The 24,321-nt window shown below is 43.4% G+C and overlaps 1 protein-coding gene across 1 annotated transcript in view; it reads left to right on the top strand.

The window, feature by feature from the left end:
• Positions 1-24,321, top strand: part of si:ch211-266k8.4 (TBC1 domain family member 9) — a 151,069-nt gene that overhangs the window by 102,467 nt on the left and 24,281 nt on the right. The window contains exon 10 of the mRNA XM_063063112.1: positions 8,189-8,304. Coding sequence (XP_062919182.1) covers positions 8,189-8,304 — 116 coding nt within the window. The remainder of the gene's footprint in view (positions 1-8,188; positions 8,305-24,321) is intronic.

Raw genomic sequence — 24,321 nt, 5'->3', positions numbered from 1 at the left:
TCTCTTGTGATTTCATTTTTACTAATGTTCTTGAGAGAAGGAAATGTGCCAATCCCGCCTTTCCTAGCAACACACACAAAATGCTGGAGGAACTCAGCAAGGTTTGATAAAGGGTCTCAGCTCAAAACATCGACATTCCCCTCCATTGATGCTGTCTGACCTGTTGAGTTCCTCCAGTATTTTGTGCATGTTTTGTGGGTGGCTGGTTGGAGATGCGTCTCTACTAAAGGAGATGTAAGGCACTCCTTCCCTCTGCTAGCCTGCAGGTCACCCTTGGGCAAGTGTAGCCCTGCTTTGCCCCTTCGATCAGGGTCAAGTGAAGCCATGGAGCAGGTGGTGGATGGTCGTATGAGCAACTGGTGCAAATCACAAGTCCTGGTTATGCGACCACTGATGCCAGGCAGACAATTGCTGAAGAGTATTGATAATGGCAAGGGTTACCCATCTTGTAAAGATACTGTCCAGAAGAAAACAAATGCAAACCACTTCTGTAGAAAAATTTGTCAAGAACAATCATGGTCTTGTCTACAGCACATAATAAGAATCAGGTTTAATATCACTCGCCTATGTCGTGAAATCTGTTAACTTTACAGTAGCAGTACAATGAAGTATATGATAAATAAATATAGAGGAAAAAACTGAATTACATTAAGTATATATATCTATTAAAAAGTTAAGTTAAAGTAAGTAATGCAAAAATAACAGAAATAAAAAAGTAGTGAGGTAGTGTTCATGGGTTCAATGTCCATTTAGAAATCGGAAGAAAGGGGGAAAAGCTGTTCCTAAATTGCTGAGTGTGTGCCTTCTGGTTTCTGTACCTCCTTGCCGATGGTGACAATGAGAAAAGGGCATGTCCTGGATGGTGGGGATCCTTAATGATGAGCGCTGCCTTCCTGAGGCATCGCTCCTTGACGATGTCTTGGAAACTACGGAGGCTAGTGCCCATGATGGAGCTGACTAACTTTACAAGTTTCTGCAACTTACTTCGATCTTGTGCAGTAGCCCCACCCCCAATACCAGACGATGATACAGCCAGTCAGTATGCTCTCCATAGTACGTTGTAGAAGTTTGCAGGTGTTTCAGTTGACAAACCACATCTTCTGAAACTCCTAATGAACTATAGCCATAGTCTTGCCTTCTTTATAGCTGCTTCAATATGTTGCATCCAGGTTAGATCCTCAGAGATTGTGACACCCAGAAACTCAAAATTGCTCACTCTCTCTCCACTTCTGATCCCTCTATGAGGATTGGTTTGTGTTCCTTTGTCTTTCCCTTTCTGAAGTTCACAATCAGCTCTTGGTCTTGCCGACATTGAGTGCAAGGTTGTTGCTGTAACACCACACAGCCAACTGGTATATCTGCTGTAACTAACTGGTACAGGAGGTATATCTGCTCCTGGATGCCCTTGTTGATGACTTATTATTACAGGCATCCGTTAGTCTCATGAGACCATGGATTTGTGCCTTGGAAGGTTTCCAGGGCACAGGCCTGGGCAAGGTTGTATGGAAGACCGGCAGTTGCCCATGCTGCAAGTCTCCCCTCTCCACGCCACTGATGTTGTCCAAAGGAAGGGCATTAGAGCCAATACAGCTTGGCACCGGTGTTGTTGCAGAGCAATGTGTGGTTAACACCAATGCCAAGCTGTATCGGCCCTAGTGCCCTTCCCTTGGACAACATTGGTGGCGTGGAGAGGAGAGATGATGACTAATGATGATGATTATGCTCTGAATTTCCAGCACCTGCAGAATCTCTTGTGTTCCTACCTTCCCTGGCCTGCAATTGATATCAGATCCATAGCAATGTTCTTTACACTTTCTGAAATGGCTGTACAGTTGTTGCTGATGTCCAGGTTTAGAGGGCAGATGAGACCTTAGATGAACACTTAGCTTCATATAGTTATCGAGCAATGCAGCATGGATATAGGCCTCGGTCCAAGCAGTCCATACTGACCATGGTGCCCACCCGGCTAGTCCCAATTTCCTGCATTTGGCCCATATCTCTCTAAGCCCCACCCCTCCACGTACCTATCCAGGTGCTTCGTAAACGATGCTGCTGTACTTGCCTTGCCTCAACCAGCTCATTTCATACACTCACCATCTCTGCATGGAAAAGTTGACCCTCAAGTCCCTTATAATCCTTTCCCTTCTCACCCCAGGCCTATGCCCCCCAGTTTTGAACTCCCTTACCTGGGAAAAAGACAGATGCTGCCCCACCTTATCTATGCCTCTCAGGACTTAAAACTTTTTCTGTAAGGTGGATTCTCCTACATTCCTAGGAATAAAGACCTAGCCTGGACAACCTCTCATTATAAATCAGGGCCTCTAATCTTGGCAACGGCCTCATACCAATCCTCAGAGGGATCAGAAGTGGAGTGAGTGAGCAGTTTCAAGTTCCTGGGTGTCGAGATCTCTGAGGACCTAACCTGGTCCCAACATATTAGTGCAGTTATAAAGAAGGCAAGACAGCAACTATACTTCATTAGGAGTTTGAAGAGATTTGGTATGTCAACAAATACACTCAAAAACTTCTATAGATGTACCGTGGAGAGCATTCTGACATCTTCAAGGAGCAGTGTCTTAGAAAAGCAGTGTCCATTATTAAAGACCTCCAACACGCAGGGCATGCCCTTTTCTCACTGATACCATCCGGTAGGAGGTACAGAAGCCTGAAGCCACACACTCAGCGATTCAGGAACAGCTTCTTCCCCTCTGCCATCTGATTCCTAAATGGACTTTGGACCCGTGAACACTACCTCATTTCTTTAATATGTATTCTGTTTTTTGCACGATTTTTTTATCTACTGAATATATGTATACTGTCAATGATTTACTTATTTATTATTATTTTATTACTTTTCTCTTCTTCTTCTATATTATGTATTGCATTGAACTGCTGTTGCTAAGTTAACAAATTTCACGACACATGCCAGTGATAATAAACCTGATTCTGATTCTGATAAATGCTTTCTGGGCTCTTTCAGTTTAAACACATCTTTCCTGTGACAGGGTGACCAAACTGTACTGGGAAGTGAATGGGAGTAGTAGAGGCAAATACAAAAATGGAAGGCATGGTAGTCTGGCAATGAAAGAACAACGTCACGGCGCCAGAGACCCAGGTTCAATTCCCACCACTGTCTATAAGGTGTTTGTATGCTCGCATCATGACCGTTTAGGTTTTCGCCGGGTGCTCCAGTTTCCTCATATACAGGGTTACGGGCACACTATCTTGCCGCCAGAAGTGTGGTGACACTTGTGGGCTGCCCCCGGCATATCTTCGGAGTGTGTTGGTCATTGATCCCAGTGATACATTTCACAGTATGTTTTTGATGTACATGTGACAAATAAAGCTAATTGTAAATCTTAAATCTTACAATGGTCTGCATTCACATGAAGGGCTGTTTCTGTACTGTCGGACTCTATCACTGCATTTCATTGAAAAGAGCTGAGATAGGAACAGATCATTGTAGGGCGATCTCTGCTACGACTGTCAATTGGCACTGTAGGTTTAGGAATCTTTTGGACTTCCACACATTTTGTTGACTAGTGTGACTGGCACCTATTCCACCCAGAGAACCCCATCTCCTTCAGAAGGCTACTGAATAGCTGCGCCTCAACCTCCTTTAACTTGACAAGCTGTTACGGGAGAGCTGAACTCCTTCTAATGCTGTGACCTTTCTCAAGGTGTACATGCACCAAACAGACAAAGTGGGCTTTGTGCCGATCTGTGGGGACGATTTCTCAGGAGGGGATTTGTTACCCGTCCCATACAAGCACGCTGCTTTTCACCGGCGCTGAAGTTTGACAGCATCAGAATTAGAGAAGGGGAGTACATGTTTCTCAGGTCGATAGCCATCAACTTGTCACTTGAGACTTGCAAGGATCTGAATAAAAAGTATCTCTGGTATTGTTCTGTTGAAGGATCAATTTATATCACTTCACCTCTTGTCCATCCTGGTGTCCCAGCTTAAAGTGGGCCCTTGTAATAATTGTCCGATCAGTGAAAGGAAACCAGTCAGCATGAATCCCAATAATTCTGGGCGTTTCGTACTTGATGGGTGCCACACTGGGCCATTTTATTTATTTATTGAAATTCAGCATGGAACAGAACCTTCTGGCCCTTCGAGCCACGCCGCCTGGCAACCCACCCAGCCTAATCACAGGACAATTTACAATGACCAATTAACCTTGTATAAGGCACTGGTGAGGCCGGATCTGGAGTATTGTGTTCAGTTTTGGTCACCAAATTACAGGAAGGATATTAATAAGGTTGAAAGAGTGCAGAGAAGGTTTACAAGGATGTTGCCGGGACTTGAGAAACTCAGTTACAGAGGAAGGTTGAATAGGTTAGGACTTTATTCCCTGGAGCGTAGAAGAATGAGGGGAGATTTGATAGAGGTATATAAAATTATGATGGGTATAGATAGAGTGAATGCAAGCAGGCTTTTTCCACTAAGGCAAGGGGAGAGAAAAACCAGAGGACATGGGTTAAGGGTGAGGGGGGAAAAGTTTAAAGGGAACATTAGGGGGGGCTTCTTCACACAGAGAGTGGTGGGAGTATGGAATGAGCTGCCAGACAAGGTGGTAAATGCGGGTTCTTTTTTAACATTTAAGAATAAATTGGACAGATACATGGATGGGAGGTGTATGGAGGGATATGGTCCGTGTGCAGGTCAGTGGGACTAGGCAGAAAATGGTTCGGCACAGCCAAGAAGGGCCAAAGGGCCTGTTTCTGTGCTGCAGTTTCTATGGTTCTATGGTTCTACCAACCGGCATGTCTTTGGACCGGGGGAGGAAAGTGGAGCACCTGGTCACGGAGAGAACATACAAACTCCTTTCAGGCAATGGCAGAAATTGAACCCGTGTCGCCTGTATTGTAAAGTATTGTGCTGACTACTACACTACTGTGCCCCCCCTATCTGCTTCAGTGGAGATTGTAATTTACACTGGGGGCAGCACCATAACATAGTGGTTAGCACAATGCTTCACTGTGCCAGTGATCAGAGGATTGGGCTTCTATTCCTGCCATTGTCTGTAAGGAGTTTGTACGTTCCCCCCATTCCTGCACAGATTTCCATATAACATCAAACAGTTTCAAGAAGAGGGCTGCACAGTAGTATAGCAGTTAAGCCTGATTTATACTTCTGCGTCAATGTGTCGCTGCAAACCCTACGCGAGAGCTTGTGTTGCTGCGACGCGCACCTCTCCCAAAATGTAACCGCGCATTGCAGCAATGCAGAATGCAACAGCTGTGATTGGTCCGTTTGGTAGCATCGCATTTCATCCTACGCTGCAGTAGCTCCCATTGGGCAACTGAAGGGCAGGGAAGGAACTCTGGCTGCAATGCTTTCCATAAAGCTTTATTAGACCTCCGAAATTATGGAGGACATATTTCGCTTTTATGAAAAAAGACGCTCGCTTCTTGTTTACCCCAAGAAAGACTACCATGCCCATGGATGGGAGACATCTTGGATAATGTCTCCCATCCACTACATAATGTACTGGGTGGGCACAGGAGTACATTCAGCCAGAGACTCATTCCACCGAGATGCAACATAGAGCGTCATAGGAAGTCATTCCTGCCTGTGGCCATCAAACTTTACAACTCCTCCCTTGGAGGGTCAGACACCCTGAGCCAATAGGCTGGTTCTGGACTTATTTCCTGGCATAATTTACATATTACTATTTAACTATTTATGGTTTTATTACTATTTAATTATTTATGGTGCAACTGTAACGAAAACCAGTTTCCCCCGGGATCAATAAAGTATGACTATGACTATGACCATGACCATGAAGCCTTGCGCGGGCAGGTGTGTGCGCATGCGTGATGTGCGCGAATTGCAGAGCGACACAGACACACCAACGCACAAGTATAAATGCTCACAACGCGCGTAAGTAACGGCGTCCAGTTACCGCAGAGGTATAAATCAGGCTTTAGTGTAACACTATTATAGCACCAGCTGTGAGACCAGGGTTGGATTCCTGCCACTGAAAGGAGTTTGCATGTTTTCCCTATGCCTGTGTGGATTTCCTCTGGGCACTCCAGCTTCCTCCCACATTCCAAAGACGTACGGGTTATAGTTAGTTAATAAGTTGTGGGCATGTCATGGTGGCACCGGAAGCGTGGCAACATTTGCAGGCTGCCCCCAGCACATCCTCGGACTCCATTGGTCGCTGATGCAAACAACATATTTCACTGTATATTTTGATGTGCATGTGACAAATAAAGCTAATCTTTAAATCTCTTTGTAAAAGATTATACCCTTCAAATTCCCTGTCACCTGAGAGCCTGTCAGCAGTAGTATTATTACAACAGTTTACGTGTTTCAAGGTGTTTCACAAGTGTATTATTAAATGTAATTTGACCGAACAATCATAAAATCGTACAACCTCCTGGCCCATCCTGTCCACGCCAACTGTGCTACCAATGTTGCAAACTTGCAATTTCCTGAATTAGGCTTGTATCCTTAAATACCTACCTGTCCAAATTTCTTTTAAGAGTAATTGCATCTGTCTCTGCCACATCCATGGCAGCTCATTCCTGATAAGCACCCTCAGAAGAGTGTGAAAAACTTGCACCTCAGATCTCCTTTAATAAAACAGGTGGCATGGTTGTGTAGTGGCTAGTGTAACATTTTACTGCACCATGAATTGAGGTTCAATTCTCACTACTGTCTGTAAGGAGTTTGTACATTCTCCCCATGACTATGTGGGTTTCCTCTGGGTGCTCCAGTTTCCTCCACACTCCCAAGATAGATGGGTTAGGGTTAGTAAGTTGTGAGCATGCTATGTTGGCACCAGAAGCGTAACAACACTTACAGGCCACCTCCAGCACATCCTCAGACTGCGTTGGTTGTTAATGCAAATAATGCATTTCACTGTTTTGATGTATACTCAGTGACCACTTTACTAGGTACGCCTTTCTAGTTCTGGACACGACCCTCAGAACTACCTGAATTCTTTGTGGCATTTAAACAATATTCCATAGATATTAAAGGAACTAACATGTGCCAAGACATCATTCCCTATGCTACTACATCACGACCACCAGCCTGAACCGTTGACAGAAGGCAAATGGATCCACGGATTCATGTTGTTTGTGTCAAATTCTGACACTGCCATCTGCACGATGCAGCAGAAAACGAGGTTTCCAATCTTCAGCTGCACAGTTTTGGGGAGCCTCTGCCCACTGTAACACGCACAAAATGCTACAGGAACTCAGCAGGCCAGACAGCATCTAGGAAATGAGTACAGTCGACATACCATTTTGTGTGTGTTGTTTTGCACCTTGGCCCCTCGAGTATCGTTGTTTTGTTTGGCTGTATTCATGCGTATGGTTGAATGGCAATTAAACTTGAAGTTAGACAACAACCACTATGGTAACTTCTAAGTTAGTCTATGGACCCTACAACTCATGTTCTTGGTATTATTCATTTGTTATTCATTTATTATTTTTTATTTGCATACTTTGTCTTCTTTTGCACATTGGTTGTTTGCCAGTGTTTGTGTGTAGTTCTTCATTGATTCTTTTGCTCCTCTGTGAATGCCCTCAAGGAAATGAATATCAGTGTAGTATTTGGTCACATATATGATATGTACCTTGATAATAAATTCACTTTGCACTTTGAGGTGCTGGAAATCTTGAGCAATACAAACAAAATGCTGGATGAACTCAGTGAGTCAGGCAACATCTATGAGGAGGAATACGTCGAATGCCTTGTCATAGATGCTGCCTTACCTCCTGAGTTCCTCCAGCATTTCGTGTCTACTTACTGCCTGTTACACCCCTGACAATTAGGGCAGTAATGAAGGTGCTACATCTCTGTCTGTCCTTGGTCACTCAGATGTAGAAAGATTCTTCACTGCTGCTCCTGTAACAATTTTGTTTTACCAGTTAGGGTTGTTAGCCCTGAGCTGAACCTTCGAACCTGGAGGACAGGTGGACCAGTGAGCAGACCACTCTGCCCTTTGATCTGTTTGGCATGAGTGACCCGACCAAGAGCTAAAGCATAAAGCCCTGACTCCAGCCAGCATAGCTCTCTGGCTCATTGAGGCACGCAAGCCTCCAAACCACAACAAGGCTGTGGTCCTCTTGGAGGAGCATTTTGTGTGTGTTGCAGTTTTACTGAACTGTTTTCCATCTGATTCAAAACCGTTGTTCACTCCAGATTTTGTATTATTTCTGCAAGCTCCAGATACAGTACCCTGATCCCAGCCCTCTGGATGACCAAGGTGCACAACTGGGAGCTGGACTGCATGCAGCGTGTAGTGTTGGAGGAAGAGGAAGAAGCGGTGCTGCCTTCAGGTACTTCCTGAAACTTCTACTCTTTAGTAATGACAGTAAGTGCTAGAAACACTCAGCAGGCCAAGCAGTTTCTGGAGAGGAAAAGTTACTTGTTCAGGTCCAGTTCAAAGTAAATTTATTATCAAAGTACATATATGTCACCATATACAACCCTGAAATTCATTTTCTTGTGGCATAGCCAATAAATCCATACAAGAATCATGACCTCACAGTCTACCTCATTATGATCTTGTACTTTACTGTCCAGTGCGCATGAAATATAATTTTATTGTAATACTCAATGTTTCTGAACAAACATTGTGGGCATGCCACATGCATTGTGTTGGCGCCAGAGTTTGTGGTGATACTTGCAGGTTGCCTCTAGTACATCCCTATGTTGTGTCATGTGTTAACACAAACAATGCATGTCACTGTATGTTTCAAAGTCTATGTGATAAATAAATGTATCTGAAATCTAAGATGTCACATTAGAAGCTCCGGGTGACCATCTGGCATTCCTTAAGCCGTCCAAGTAACCCCCAGTGAGAGTTGAATTGTTTAAATTTATTATCCAAGTACATATATGTCACCATATACAACCTTGAGATTAATTTACTTGTGGGCATTCACAGTAAATCGAAGAAAAACAATAGAATCCATGAAAGACCGCACCCAACAGGACGGACAACCAATGTGTAAAAACAACCGTGCAAGTGCAAAATAAATAAATAAATAAACAAACAAACAAGCAAACAAACAAGCAATAAACATCAAGGACATGAGCTGAAGACTTTGAAAGTGAGTCCATAGGTTGTGGGAACAGTTCATTGATGGGACGAGTGAAATTCAAGTTCAAGTTTATTGTCTTCTGACTATACATATTTACAACCAAATGAAACAACATTCCTCCAGACTACGGTGTACCCACAAAACATATATCACACACAGCGTATAAACCAAAAATTATGCTATAATTAAGTTAATAAAATATAATTCAAAATGCATGTGGTAAAGCACGGGACAAGTCAGCAGTAAACAGCTCGCTATCCTGGTGACGAGACCTCAGTGGTGGAAGGATATTCATTAGTCTCACAGTTTGAGGAAAGAAGCTGTTACCTAGTCTGGCAGTCCCAGTCCTGATGCTCCTGTATCTCCTTCCTGGTGGTAGTGGGTCAGAGAGATTGTGGGACAGGTGGTAGGGATCCTCAACAATGCTTCGGGCCCTTTGTCTGTAATGCTCTCAGTAAATGGCACAAATGGGGGGGGGGGGGTGGGAGACCCTGATGATCCTGTCGGTGGTTTTCACTATCCTCTGGGGTCTTGTGGTCCGCTGCCTTGCAGCTTCTGTACCACACAATGATGCAGCCAGTCAGGATACTCAAGATGGTGCTCCTGTAGAAAGTTGTTAGAATGGGGTCAGGGAGCCTTGTACACCACGATCTCCTCAAAGTTCAAATGCTCCTGTGCCTTCTTGACCAGTGAGGAGATGTTCTGTGTCCAGGCTAGATCATCCATTATGTGAACACCAAAGTAGTTTGTGCTGTTCACTCTCTCCACGGCAGAGCCATTGATGTGCAATGGAGAGTGGCTAGCCTGCGCCTTCCTGAATCCACAATCATCTCTTTCGTTTTGTCTAGGTTGAAAAAGTTGAGTGAAGTTATCCCCTCTGGTTCAGGACCCTGATATTTGAGGGATAATAATTGTTCCTGAACCTGGTTGTGTGGGTACCTTAGTCTCCCGTACCACCTTCCTGATGGTAGCAGTGAGAAGAGACCAATACTTATTCTTCTACGATTTGGGAATAGCTTCAATACTACTATTCTACTGTTCGATAATGACAGAATCTTCTGGAGGTACTCAGCAGGTCAGGCAGCATTTGGAGAGGAACAGTTAATGTTTTCAGAACCAGTATCCATCATCAGAACTTTACTCCCATTTCTTCACTTTAAACCACGGAGCCTTGCCATTAATCGTGGACTCCAGGTTGGGAACCCTTGCTTTAAACTGTGGGCCAACACAGTGATATCTCTGAAACCTTTGAATATATTTGAACCAGTTACTAATTAAGGACAGTTAAAGTACATTTATTGTCAAGGTATTTATACGGTATACCACTCTGAGATTTATCTTCCCCACAGACAGCTATGAAACAAAGAACCATGGAACCTGTTCAAAGAAAAAAAAACCACCCACCCCCCCACCCCACATGCAAAAAAAATCAGGCAAACAGCAACAACAAAAAGAAATAGTGAAAACATGGGATCGAAACACAAAATCAAAGGCATATTTCAGTTCAGCTTAGTGTTCATTATCTGCAGGCTGCCCCGATTCAAATTCGCCCGAACTAGCAGCGAACGACGGAGCAATCAGAACCTAGAACACATCATAAACATGAACTAGAGTCCACAAACTCGATTAAACCTCGCTCCAGCACCATCTTCTAAACAGCATCGAGGGAGACAAATCATTCCATCGCAAAGACCTTACTTACAGATCATACAGATGATGTGTTTTACAATGGGATAGCGTTCAAGAAAATGAAATTATAAAAAAAATCATGAAAATAAAAGACAAAAAGATGTTAGTTAAAAGCAAGGTTAAATAAATAGGTTTTGAGCTGGTGTTTAAAAGTGTCAACTGAGTCTGCATCCCTTATAGTTTTAAGTATTGAATGCCACAGTTTAGGAGTGTAGTTCAAAAAAACTTTCAAAGACCTTGCACCATCCTTAGCCTTGAGTAATTTGCAACAAATTAATTTATTTTCTAAAACATAATTCTGCTCTTATGTCTTATGGACTAATGTCGGGGGTGGCATGGTAGTATAGCGGTTGGTGTGTCACTATTAAAGCTCCGGGGTGTCAGAGTTTAAAGTTCAAATCCTGTGCCGTCTGTAAGGAGTTTGTATGTTTCTCCCATGACTGCGTGGGTATGATCCCGCATTCCAAAGGAGTACAGGTTAGGGATAGTGAGATGTGGGGATGCTATATTGTCGACGGAAGCATGGCTTCACTTGTGAGCTGCCCCCAGCACATTGTCAGACTGCGCTGCTCGTGGATACAAAGGACACACTTCACTGTATGTTTCGATGTACATGTGACAAATAAATCTAATCTTTAATCTTTCACAATATATGGCAGTGATATTGATTGTGATTCTGAATTGCATTGTTTGTGTCAATGAGCAACACAGTCCGAGGATGTGCTGGGGGTAGTCTCCAGGTATGACCATGCCATTGGTGGCAACGAGTTCATAGTGAAAGGGGTAATATATGAGGAGTGTCTGGGCCGATACTCACTGGAATGAGGGAGAGCTCATTAAAGCTATCAGATATTAAAGACCTAGACAGACTGTAGGACAGCCTCAGAATCGAGGAATGTCCTACTTGTACAGAGATAAGGAGGAATTTCTTTAGCCAGAAGGTGGTGAATCTGTAGGATTCATGCCAGAGACGGCTATGGAGGCCATCATAGGGTATATTCAAAGCAGAGGCTCGTAGATTCTTGAATAGTCAGGACGTCAAAGGTTATGAGGTGAAGAAGGAGAAGGGTGTTGAGAGGGATAAATCAGACATGACGGAATGGCAGAGCACACTTGATGGGCCTAATGGCCGAATTCCTCTATGTTTTATAGTGTTATGGTCTAATATCAGGGGCACCACAGTGGTGTAGCAGTTAGCGTGACAATGTTAGAGCTCGGGGTGTCAGAGTTCAAAGTTTGTTTCTGGCACTGTTAACAGTTTATACACTCTCCCCGTGACCACGTGGGTTTCTTCTGGGTTCTCTGATTTCTTCCACTGTCCAAAAATGTACCTGTTAGTAGGTTAATTGATCATTGTAAATTGTCCTGTGATTAGGCTAGGACTAAATTTAGCTGGGTTGTAGGACGGTGCAGTTCATTGGGCCAGAAGGGCCTGTTCCACACTATACCTCTAAGTAAAAAATAAAATAAATAATTTAATGGGGTCTGGTGATTGAGAAGTAGTTCTTAAAGGCGTATAGTACCTCTCTTTAATTAACAAACTTCAGCTATTCCGCAGCACAGGAGAAACGCAGTAGCACTGATATGGTTCTTCGGAATCAGCAAATTATACAAAGGCACTTCAATAGTTCAATTTAATATCAGAGAATGTATACAATATACAACCTGAAATTCTTGCTCTCTGCAGACATCCTCGAAACACAAGAAAACCCTCCAAAGAATGAATGACAGAAAAAGGATGTAAGAACCCCAAAGCTCCCTGCCCCCTCCCACACACAGGCAGCAGCAAGCAACATCAACCCTCCCCCAAATTATCCTGGCATAAAGCGTCACCATCCCTACCAATCTCCATGCAAGCAACAGCAAAGGCCCCAAAGAGAGACCGTGGTCTACAATCCATCAAAATTGAACTGTTCACTCCAACATTTCAACATCCCACAGGCTCTCTCTCTCACTAACAAGGGAGAGACAGATATTCCTCTTTCCACAGTGACAGGGGAAACAACATTCTACAGTCAGTCTGAAGCATTGCTTTTTATTTCTTGTTCCCTTACTCGAGAATCAGCAAATCGATAACTGAGTGCAGAGCCCTCTGGCAGCCACTCTCACTGTCTTCGATGTTCTGGCTCCTGCTACGCTTCAGTTTGTGACTCCCGTGAAAATTCACGTCCCCAGAGTCACACAAAGCCCTGAAGTCACCCAACTTCAGGCCAAACCTAGATATACCGAAATGTGACCAACTGGCAAGCTGCAATAATGGGAACATGCCGTTGTGCATAACAGCAGTTTTTCAGTGCCGCTGGAGATTAAATATCCCGATAGGACTCTAGTCACACTGAAAAGGAAAATAGAGACATTAGAATAGGAAGAATGTAACTGTTTCGCTGATGAGCTGGGCAAAGTTGCCCTCTGGTGCCATCCTTAGTTCCACCCCTTTGTGAACATAATGTTCATAGGATCATTAACAAAGATTACAGTAAATGTATTATCAATGAACATATATGTCACCATATATTACCCTGAGATTAATTTTCTTGTCGGCATTCACAGTAGAACAGAGAAATAAAATAGAATCAATGAAAAACTCCACATAACAGTTTCTTCCTTCAGGCTGTGAGATTAATGAATACCCTGCCACGGCTGAGGCCTCATCACTAGGACAACAAGCTGCTTACTGTTTATTGCTTGCCTTTGCTGCACACTATATCCATTTTGAATTATGTTAACTTAATTATGGCAATTCTTCTGTTTATGTGCTGTGTGTGAAATATGTTTTGTGGGCACACCATAGTGCGGAGGAACATTGTGTCATTTGATTTTATATATGTATAGTCAGATGACAATAAACTTGAAACTGAACTTGAAGAAATAAAGACTGACAAACACCCCATGTGCAAAAGAAGACAAGTGGTATAAATACAAAATAAAAAGGTAAATAAGTAAAACTGAGAATATGACTTGTAGAGTCCTTGAAAGTGAGCTTGTAGGCTGTGGAATGAGTTCAGAGTTGAGATGGGTGAAGTCATCCATGCTGGTTCAAGAGCCTGATTGTTATAGGGGAATAACTGTTCTAAGCCATTTAAGAATATCCATGGATAAATGACCAGAGGCTTAACCAGTGAGGAGGGATTTAAGAAGTGTTGTTTTAAATGTGAGGGGCAAGTTTTTTTTACGCGGAGAGTGGTGGATGCCTGGATTGCATTGCCAGTGGTGGTGGTAGAGACAGATACATAGAGGCATTTAAGGAATCTTGGATAGGCATTGAGTGTGTAGAGAATGAAGGGATATGAACATTGTGTAAACAGAAAAGATTAGTTTAGTTAGACATTTAATCCCTAGTTTAATTAGTTAGGTACAACATCTGGAGGGTCAACATCTCTGAGGACCTATCCTGGGCCCAACATGTCGAAGCAGATACAAGGAAGGCACAACAGTGACTGTGCTTCATTAGGGGTTTGAGGAGATTTCGTATGTCAGCAAAAACACTCGTAAACTCTCACAGATGTACCTTGCAGAGCATTCTAACAGGCTGCATCACTGACTGGTATGTTAGGGGCCACTGTACAGGATCAAAATAAGCTGCATAAAGTTGTAAACTCATTCAGCTCCATCATGGGCACTACCCTCCCCAGCACCCAGAACATCATCAAGGAGTGATGCCTCAAAAAGGCAGCATCCATCACTAAGGGCCCCCAGCACCCAGGACATGCCCTCTCTTCATTGCTACCATCAGGGAGGAACAGGAGCCTGAAGAGACACACTTTCAGGAACAGCTTCTTCCCCTCCGCCATCAGATTTCTGAATGGATATTTAGCCCTTGAACACTACCTCACTACTCTGTTGTTCTCTTTTTGCACTACTTGTTTAATGTCATAGAAAATAAGTGCAGGATTAGGCCATTCGGCCCTTCGAGCCTGCACCGCCATTCAGTACGATCATGGCTGATCATCCAACTCAGAACCCCGTCCCAGCCTTCCCTCCATACCCCTGATCCCTTTAGCCACAAGGGCCATATCTAACTCCCTCTTAAATATAGCCAATGAACTGGCCTCAACTGTTTCCTGTGGCAGAGAATTCCACAGATTCACCACTCTCTGTGTGAAGAAGTTTTTCCTAATCTCGGTCCTAAAAGGCTTCCCCTTTATCCTTAAGCTGTGACCCCTCGTTCTGGACTTCCCCAACATCAGGAACAATCTTTCTGCATCTAGCCTGTCCAACCCCTTTAGAATTTTATACGTTTCAATAAGATCCCCCCTCAATCTTCTAAATTCCAGCGAGTATAAGCCTAGTCGATCCAGTCTTTCATCATATGAAAGTCCTGCCATCCCAGGAATCAATCTGGTGAACCTTCTTTGTACTCCCTCTATGGCAAGAATGTCTTTCCTCAGATTAGGGGACCAAAACTGCACACAATACTCCAGGTGTGGTCTCACCAAGGCCTTGTACAACTGCAGTAGTACCTCCCTGCTCCTGTACTTGAATGCTCTTGCTATAAATGCCAGCATACCATTCACCTTTTTCACCGCCTGCTGCACCTGCATGCCCACTTTTAATGACTGGTGTATAATGACACCCAGGTCTCGTCGCATCTCCCCTTTTCCTAATCGGCCACCATTCAGATAATAATCTGTTTTCCTGTTTTTGCCACCAAAGTGGATAATCTCACATTTATCCACATTAAATTGCATCTGCCACGAATTTGCCCACTCACCTAACCTATCCAAGTCACCCTTCATCCTCTTAGCATCCTCCTCACAGCTAACACTGCCGCCCAGCTTCATGTCATCCGCAAACTTGGAGATGCTGCATTTAATTTCCTCATCCAAGTCATTAATATATATTGTAAACAACTGGGGTCCCAGCACTGAGCCTTGCGGTACCCCACTAGTCACTGCCTGCCAATCTGAAAAGGTCCCGTTTATTCCCACTCTTTGCTCTTTGCTTCATAAATATATATACTTCATATACAGTATGTAGTCACTTCATAAATATATACTATATACTTACTGTAATTTACAGTTTTTATTATGTATTGCAACGTATTGCTGCTGCAAACAGCAAATTTCACGACACATGCCAGTGATATTAAATTTGATTCTGATTCTGACAAAGCTGTGGACCAAATGGCCTGTTTCTGTGCTGTGCTGATCTATACTGTATCCTCCAGCTGCACAATACACGGCCCTTCCTCCAAGCATACATTGACTTACCACAGCCTTTAAGTGAAGATGTGGCATCATGCCAACACAGCCCTGAAAATTCAGAATTGCTTCATCTACTTTCTCTTTTTCATCCTCCATTAGTTACTTCATTTATGTTTATTTAGCGATACAGTGCCAAGTAGGCCTTCCAGCCTTTTGAGCCACACCACCCCAGCAACCCCACAACCCCAGTTAACCCTAACCTAATCATGGGACAATTTACAATGACCAATTAACCTACTCAGTACATTTTTGACTGTGGGAGGAAACCAGAGCACCCAGGGAAAACCCACGCATTCCACAAGGAGGTCATACAGAGACTCTTTACAGAACGGCATCGGAATTAAACTCCGAACTCCATAATGTCCCAAGCTGTAATAGCGTCACTCCAACCACTACGTGACCACGGCGCCCCCTTTGAGAAAGTCTTGGAGTTTAAGCCCTGTGTCATCTCTCCTGTATGTCTTCTTGCGAACTGGGTGTTAAGCAAGACCAACTTCATGCACCCAATGATAAAGTCATAGAGCACTACAGGACAGAAGCAAGACCTTCAGCCCATCTAGTCAGTGCTGAACTGTTATTCTGCCTAGTCCCATTCTAGCATCTGGATTATAGCCCTCTATATAGGTTCCATCTTCGTACTTATCCAAAATGTTGTAATCGAACGCACATCCATCACTTCTGCTGGCAGCTTGTTCCACACTTGCACCACCGTCTGAGTGAAGAATTTTCCTCTCAGGTTTCCCTTAAATATTTCACCTTTCACCTTTAACATGTGACCTCTAGTTCTAGTCTCAACCTTAGTTGAAAATTCCCGCTTACGTCTACCCTATCTATACCCCTCATGATTCTGTATACCTCTATCAAATCTCCCATTATTCTCCTATGTTCTAGGAAATAAAGTCCTAGTCTATTCAACCTTTCCATTTAAATCAGGTCCTCAAGTACTGGCAACATCCTCGTAAATTTTCTCTACACTCTTTCAAGCGTATTGATGTCTTTCCTATAGGTCAGTGAGCAGACCTGCATGCAATACTCCAAATTTGGCCTCACCAACATCTTATACAACTTCAATATAACATCCCAATTCCTGTACACAACATGAAGGTCAATGTGCCAAAATCTCGCTTTATGACCTCATCTACCTGTGATGCCACTTTCAAGGAATTATGGATGTGTATTCCCAGATCCCTCTTCTACTGCACTCCGCGGTGTCCTACCCTGGTTTGTCTTCACAAAGTACAAAACCTCACACTTGTCTGCATTCAAATTCAGAATCAGATTCAGGTTTAATATCACTGGCATATGTCATGAAATTTGTTGACTTTGTGACAGCAGTATAAAACAATAATAGAAAAAAACATGAATTACAGTAAGTATATAAAATAGTTAAATAAGTAGTGCAAAAACGAAAAAAAAGTAGTGAGATAGTGTTCATGGGTTCAGTACCTGTTCAGAAATCGGATGGCAGAAGGAAAGCAGCTGTTCCTGAATTGTTGAGTGTTCTGTATCTCCTTCCTGACGGTAGCAATAAGAACAAGGCATGACCTGGGTGATGAGGGTCCTTAGTAACAGATGCCACCTTTTTGTGTATTGCTCATTGAAGATGTCTTGGATACTATGGAGGCTGGTGCCCATGTTGGAGCTGACTTAGTTTACAACTCACTGCAGCTTATTTTGATCCTGTGCAGTGGCCCCCCCCCAACCCCCCCATTACCAGATTACCTCTATACCAGACGGTGATGCAGTCAGTTAGAATGCTCTCCGTGGTACACCTGCCAATACTTCCAATTAATACTCCCTCACTGATTTTCCTGCTTGTATTGTTTAATTTACTAACCTAAAAGAAACCTAGAATGTTGTTCCCAAGTGGCTTTCATTACAGTTTCAAGTCCTGAAGAAGGGTATCGGCCCAAAACATTGACTGTTTGTTCATTTCCATGGATGCTGCTGAGTTCCCCCAGCATTATGTGTGTTTTGCTTCAGAGTTTAAAGATTAGCTTTATTTGTCACATGTACATTGAAACATTAAAACATACATTGAAGTGGTGTCGCAAGAACAACCTTGCACTCAATGTCAATAAGACCCAGTGAATTGATTGTCAACTTCAGGAAGAGGAAGTCGAGGGAACACACACCAGTCATCAGCGTGGGATCAGCAGTGGAAAGGTTGGGCATTTTCAAGTTCCTGGATCTCTGAAGATATCGATGCAATTACCAAAAAAAAGGCTTGACAGTGGCTATATTTAATTTGGCGTTTGGGGAGACTCGGTGTATCACCAAAAACTCAGGCAAGTTTCTGCAGATGTACTGTGGAGAGCATTCTAACTGGTTTCATCAGTGTCTGGTATGGAGGGGCCACTGCACAGGATCAAAAAAAGCAGCAGGAAGTTGTAAACTCAGTCAGCTCCATGATGGGCACTACCCTCCCTACATCCAAGACACCTCCAAAAGGCGATGCCTCAAAAATGTGGCATCCATTATTAAGGGCCCCCATCACCCAGGACATGTCTTTCTCATTGCTACCATCAGAAAGGAGGTATGGGAGTCTGAAGATACACTCAATGTTTCAGGAATAGTTTCTTCCTCTCTGCCATCAGATCTCTGAATGGACATTGAACACTTCCTCAGTAGTTTGCTCTCTTTTTGCACTTCATTCACTGTAGCAATGTATCTTTTCCCCAAGTACCTATTCAGTTCCCTTTTGGAAGCATTATTAGATGCTGGGAAATAAAAGTGTGCAGATAGTTAATCAAATTTACAGCAGTGAAGGAGGCCTTTCAGGCCACTGCATCCATGCCAGGCCATTAAAAAATTATCTAAAATAATATCACTGAAACCAGTGAGAATTCATTTCATTCCCTATAAACCAGTACTACTTACTGATGATCATTTATGACAATACACACATTCTAAACAACGGTTCTCTAAAGGTGTAGCGATGTGCTAAACACCGAGCTAGAAATAACGACACGCAGTCTGTAAGTCGCACTCGAGATTCGTTTATTCAAACTTCGTGGCACTATCTTTTAAGCAGTTCCCTTCCAGCCCTCTCCGGGCGGAAATGACGTCGAAGGTGCATTACAAAAGTCTCTCCCTGCGTGCGGGCTATTTTGTGAGCCGGTTCGCTTGTGTACAAAGTGGGTTGCCACAAAGGGTTAATTTCTAGTATTTTGTTTTGTTGGACCAAATCCAGGTCTACCCCGGTGAGTTCAAAAGGAAATGAGGAACTGAAATGTATGAAGAGCTTTTGATGGCTCTGGGCCTGTACTCGCTGGAGTTTAGAAGAATGAATGTTGAAAGGCCTAGCTTGAGCAGAGTAACACAGGCAAGATGCTGGACTAACTCAGCAGGTCAGGCAACATCTGTGGAAAGCAATAACCAGGTGACATTTTGGACTGTAACTCTTCATCAAGACTTGGATTTCCAGCTTCTCTTCTGTCTAGAATGAGTGGATGCGGAGAGGATGTTCCTATGGAGGGAGAGACTCAGACCAGAGGGCAAAGCCTCTGCACAGGAAGTCCCTTTAGAACAGAGATGACAAATTTCTCTAGCCAGAGGGCGGTGAATCTGTGGAATTCATTGCCAAGAATGGCTGTGGGTGTCAGGTCATTGGGGATATTTAAAGCAGAATTACTTGATTAGTCAGGGCATCAAAGGATATGGGGAGAAGGCAGGAGAATAGGGTTGAGAGGGATAATAACTCAGCCATGACTGAAAGGTGGAGCAGACTTGATGGGCTGAATGGACTAACTCCCATCCCATGTCTTATGGAAATTACCAAAAAACCTTTAGAAACATATTTCAAAGTTTGTTCAAACATAACAGGATTCTCGAGAATTGAAGAGTTGTTAAGGTAAAGCCAACTGCTCAAATAGCCCCAAGAGACATACCTGGAACCTGTAAATCAGAATGTTTTTGGAATGATTTTAACAGATTTCAATGAGAAATGGAGACTATCTTTGTTAGGGCAGAGGTGATTAATGAGTGATTCTGTAGAGATATTTGAAATTAAAAAGAAATGGTTCGGCCTGGTTCCAAGATTCTGACTCAGACGTTTGAGTAGTGCTACTGGGATTTTTTTACTCATTCAGTGAATATACAGTAACTGTCATTGGTAAAGCCATATTTTATTGCCCAACCCTAAATCGCCTACAGTAGGTGCCTCCTTGCAAACTACAGAACAATGCTTTACAGAACAGTACAGATGTGGTTTTATGGTCTAATGAGTGGTGGTAGACAGCAGATACATTATTTCAGGGACTTTCAGATAGGCACACGGATGATAGAAAAATGGAGGGCTATGTAGAAGGGACAGTTAGACTGAGGTTAAAAGGTCAGCACAACATCATGAGCTGAAGGGCGTGTGCTGTCCTGTAGTGTTCTATGTTCGATGACACCCTAACTCTTGTACTTTGATAAGACCAAAAGACAGGAACAGAATTTGGCCATTTGGTCCATCACATCTGCTCCACCATTCCATTGCGGCTGATTAATTATCCCTCTCAACCCCATTCTCCTGCCTTCTCCCTGTGACCTTTGACACCCTTACTAATCAAGATCCTATCAACCTTCACTTTAAATATACCCATTAACTTGGCCTCCACAGTCATCTGTAGCAATGAATTCCACAGATGACCACTGTCTGGCTAAAGAAACTCCTCTTCCTCTTTTTCTGAAAAAAGGGTTCCCAACTTTTTTGATGCCATGGACCAATACCATTAAACAAGGGGTCTGTGGAGCCCAGGCTGGGAACCCCTGTAACAGAGACATCCTTGTATTCTAAACCTGAGCCCTCTGGCCCTAGACTCCCTAGTACACTCGACCTAGGCCTTTCAATATTCGATAGGTTTAAATGAAATCCCCTCTCACTTTTCTGAACTCCAATGGGCACAGGACTAGAGCCATCAGACACTCCTCATATGTTAACCCTTTCAAGCATAGTGATACTTGTGGGCTGCGCCCAACATATACTCAGACTTTGTTGGTCGTTGACACAAATCATGCATTTCACTTATGTTTTGATGTACATGTGACAAACAAAATTCAAAGTAAATTTTATTATCAATGTACATTTGTGGTGGCATCCGTTAGTCTCACAAGACCATGGATCTGCGCCTGGAAAATCTGCTTTAGTCTGTGTTGGTAGAGTAGCGTCTAATAACCGGTAGACTGCTGTTTTCCATGTTGTGCCATCACGGTGAGGCGACACCAGATTTTCCTCTCCAGGGCGCAGGCCTGGGCAAGGTTGTATGGAAGACCAGCAGTGCCCATGCTGCAAATCTCCCCTCTCCATGACACCGATGTTGTCCAAGGGAAGGGCAAGGGCCGATACAGCTTGCACCAGTGTCGTCGCAGGAGTTGCCGGAACGAGGTTGAAGGCAATGTCAGACTGCCTTAGGGACTCCAGCTCCGGATTTGTCCTCAGGGTTTACTCCCGAAGCCTTTCCCGTGAGTGGGTATGGCTGCAAGGCAGCGGAGGTTTGAAATCAGAGTTTTCCCTCTCTTAGATGGACTGCCTTCCCTGGCTGACGAGCTCCATCTACCCGAAGCACTGGTTTTAAGGCGTCAGGACCCGCCTTCGCCCCTTCTCCTGTCAGTAGAAACAATTCTGCCAGGCTTAGGGGCTAAGCCACACGAGAAGGCCAGGAGTTGGAGTTGGTTGTCAGAGGCTATTTGAGGCACATGCCATGAGGAGCACTTTTAGGTAGTGGGAGATTGTCCCCACTACCACTCCTCGCCTTGACAACCTTGGAACTTGGTACATTTAAGTCACCATATACAACTCTGAGATTCATTTTCTTGTGGGACCACTCAACGTCCATAGAATAATAACCATAACAAAATCAATGAAAGGCTACCCAACTTGGGTTTTCAATGAGAGTGCAGAAGACAACAAACTGTGCAAATACATGAAACTCCTTTTTACCAAGCATCTCCAGAAACACAACTCATTAGCCCCTCGCTAACAGCCACTGGACTCAGCATTGAGAAAACCACCTTGCTCAAACTCCATACGTCTCAGGTCAGTATGACTGGAAGCTGGGGTGTCTCGACCACCTGAACCCCAATCTGTATGAATACTGTGTAAGTACTGCCTCCATACAATTAGCTGTCAGCAAGAAATAACAGATTGGACACTGCATAAAGAAATATATTTACGAATTTCAGCTTTATCGAACAGTTAGTAGGAAAAAGGAAAAAAAAGAAAAGGGCCCATTACAGTTAACCCCGTCCAAATGTGCACTCAAGTTGGAGCTCATCTTGAAATTATCTTTAACTCCCACGCCGGACCCATGGTCTGCATGAAAACACACACCACACTCTAATGTTGCTTGATATCCATCTCAAACAGAATGAGCTCTCTTATGGGAGTATTGCTCCATCCCCCTTGAACCCATTCATTTGTTCAAAGCACCTTGCAACAGGTATGGCATCCTCGGCCATCTTCTCTTTTGTTCTCTCCCAGCTTCCACCTAAAAGACCCTAATCCACACCACTGTCCATCACAAAAACGTCTCCACCCGGCATTGTCTAGAACCCTCCCCCAATTCCACCATCCTGATTGGCTGACACAATATTCCTAAGTTGAACAACATAACCTCTTATCTTTAGTTCAAACCCAAACATGCTAAAAGCAGAACAGGCTACTGTTACAGAACTACTAAAATGAAATACCTGCAGCCTAGCAGTAAAAATCTTAACAAGGGTATTACATACAAAAAGAAATAATAATAGATAAATAACTAATAAATATTGATAACATGTGTTGAAAAGTCCTTGAAAGTGAGTCCATAGTTTGTGGGAACGCTTCAATGACAGGACAAGTGAAGGTAAATCAAGTTATGCCCTTTGATTCAAGAGCCTGATGGTTGTGGGGTAGTAACTGTTCCTGAACCTGGTGCTGTGAGTCCTGAGGCTCCTGTACCACCTTCCTGATGACAGCAGTGGGAAAAGAGCATGGCCTGGGTGGTGGGTTAAAGCTCATCTTTAATCTTTACCTTTTCAAGACCATTACCTCTCTTTCTCTTAAATTCCAGTCAATGTAGGTGTAGCCTATCCAACCTGTCCTGTCACTGGCTGTCCACTCCTGCGCCTTATGCACCGGAAAAAAGAATGAACTAGCAGCCTCAGTCTTTCAAGCACCCAGCACCTGCAAGGGACTTGTTCAAGTTGGACAGCCTGGTAGCATGGTGGTTAGTGCAACACTCCACAGCACCAGCTGTTTGTAAGTTCTTCCATGAGCAACTGGGCTTTCTTCAGGTGCTTCAGCTTCCTCTCACATTCCAAGAACGTACAGGTTAGCTTTAGTATGTTGCAGGCATGCTACGTTGGTGCCGGACGTAGGACAACACTTGCAGGCTGACCCAGTTGGTTGTTGACGAAAACAACGCATTTCACTGTATGTTTTGATGTACATGTGACAAATAAAGCTGATCTTTAAAAAAAAAAGTTTATTGTTGTCAGGGGCACACATACCCATGAAATGTCGTGAAAATCAGCTTATTTCTTTGGCTTGAAATTGAATGAGGTCTCCTGAATGCTACAGCCTGGGTCTCAGCAAGCACCAAACGTTGCTCTGAGCAGACTGTCTGATAAGGTTAAGGCTGATAGCAACAGGTTAAAGGACCCTCCTTCTCACCCCACCTGATACATCGAAACTTTTACATTTATTACAGTCAGAAAATTAACAGATGGTTTGAAGGGAAAGTATTTGCACCGTAAATTATTATTCTGTGTTAAAGAATTTGGGGTCAGTAGTGGGATTCATAGCAATTATGAGGTGATCAAACCTGAGGTCAGACAGAGTTTAACTGCTGCAGGGAACCTTTAGCAACTTATAACTATTGAGAGAAATATACTTTAAAGTCAAACAAAATTCAAAGTTGAGTTTCAAGTCCGCGTGTGCACAGGTGCAATGAAAACCTTACTTGCACCAGCATCACAGGCACAGATGAGCAGCATTCACAAGAAAAACATAAATTAGACATGAGTTATGCACAATTTTTACAAGAAATGTTATGTTAAATAAAACTCTAAAAAAGCTTCCTTTCACTTTGTTTTCACAAGGGGGAGAAAAAAGATATGTAAATATAGAGCAATGCACACCAAATGCTGGAGGAACTCAGCAAGTCAGACAGCATCTATGGAGGGAATAGACAGTTGATGTTTTAGGCCAAGAAACATTACTGTTTACTCCCCTCTATAGATGTTGTCTGACCTGCTGAGTTCCTCCAGCATTTTGTGTGTTTTATTCAGAATCTCCTGTGTAAATCTTTAGGCCATTCTATTCAGTGACTTGTGTTCTAACTTCAAAATAAATTTTATTATCAAAGAACTTATATGTCACCATATACAA

This window comes from Mobula hypostoma, chromosome 11 (assembly GCF_963921235.1).
Source record: "Mobula hypostoma chromosome 11, sMobHyp1.1, whole genome shotgun sequence".
Taxonomy (NCBI): domain Eukaryota; kingdom Metazoa; phylum Chordata; class Chondrichthyes; order Myliobatiformes; family Myliobatidae; genus Mobula; species Mobula hypostoma.
This window is presented reverse-complemented; position numbering and strand designations above follow the sequence as displayed.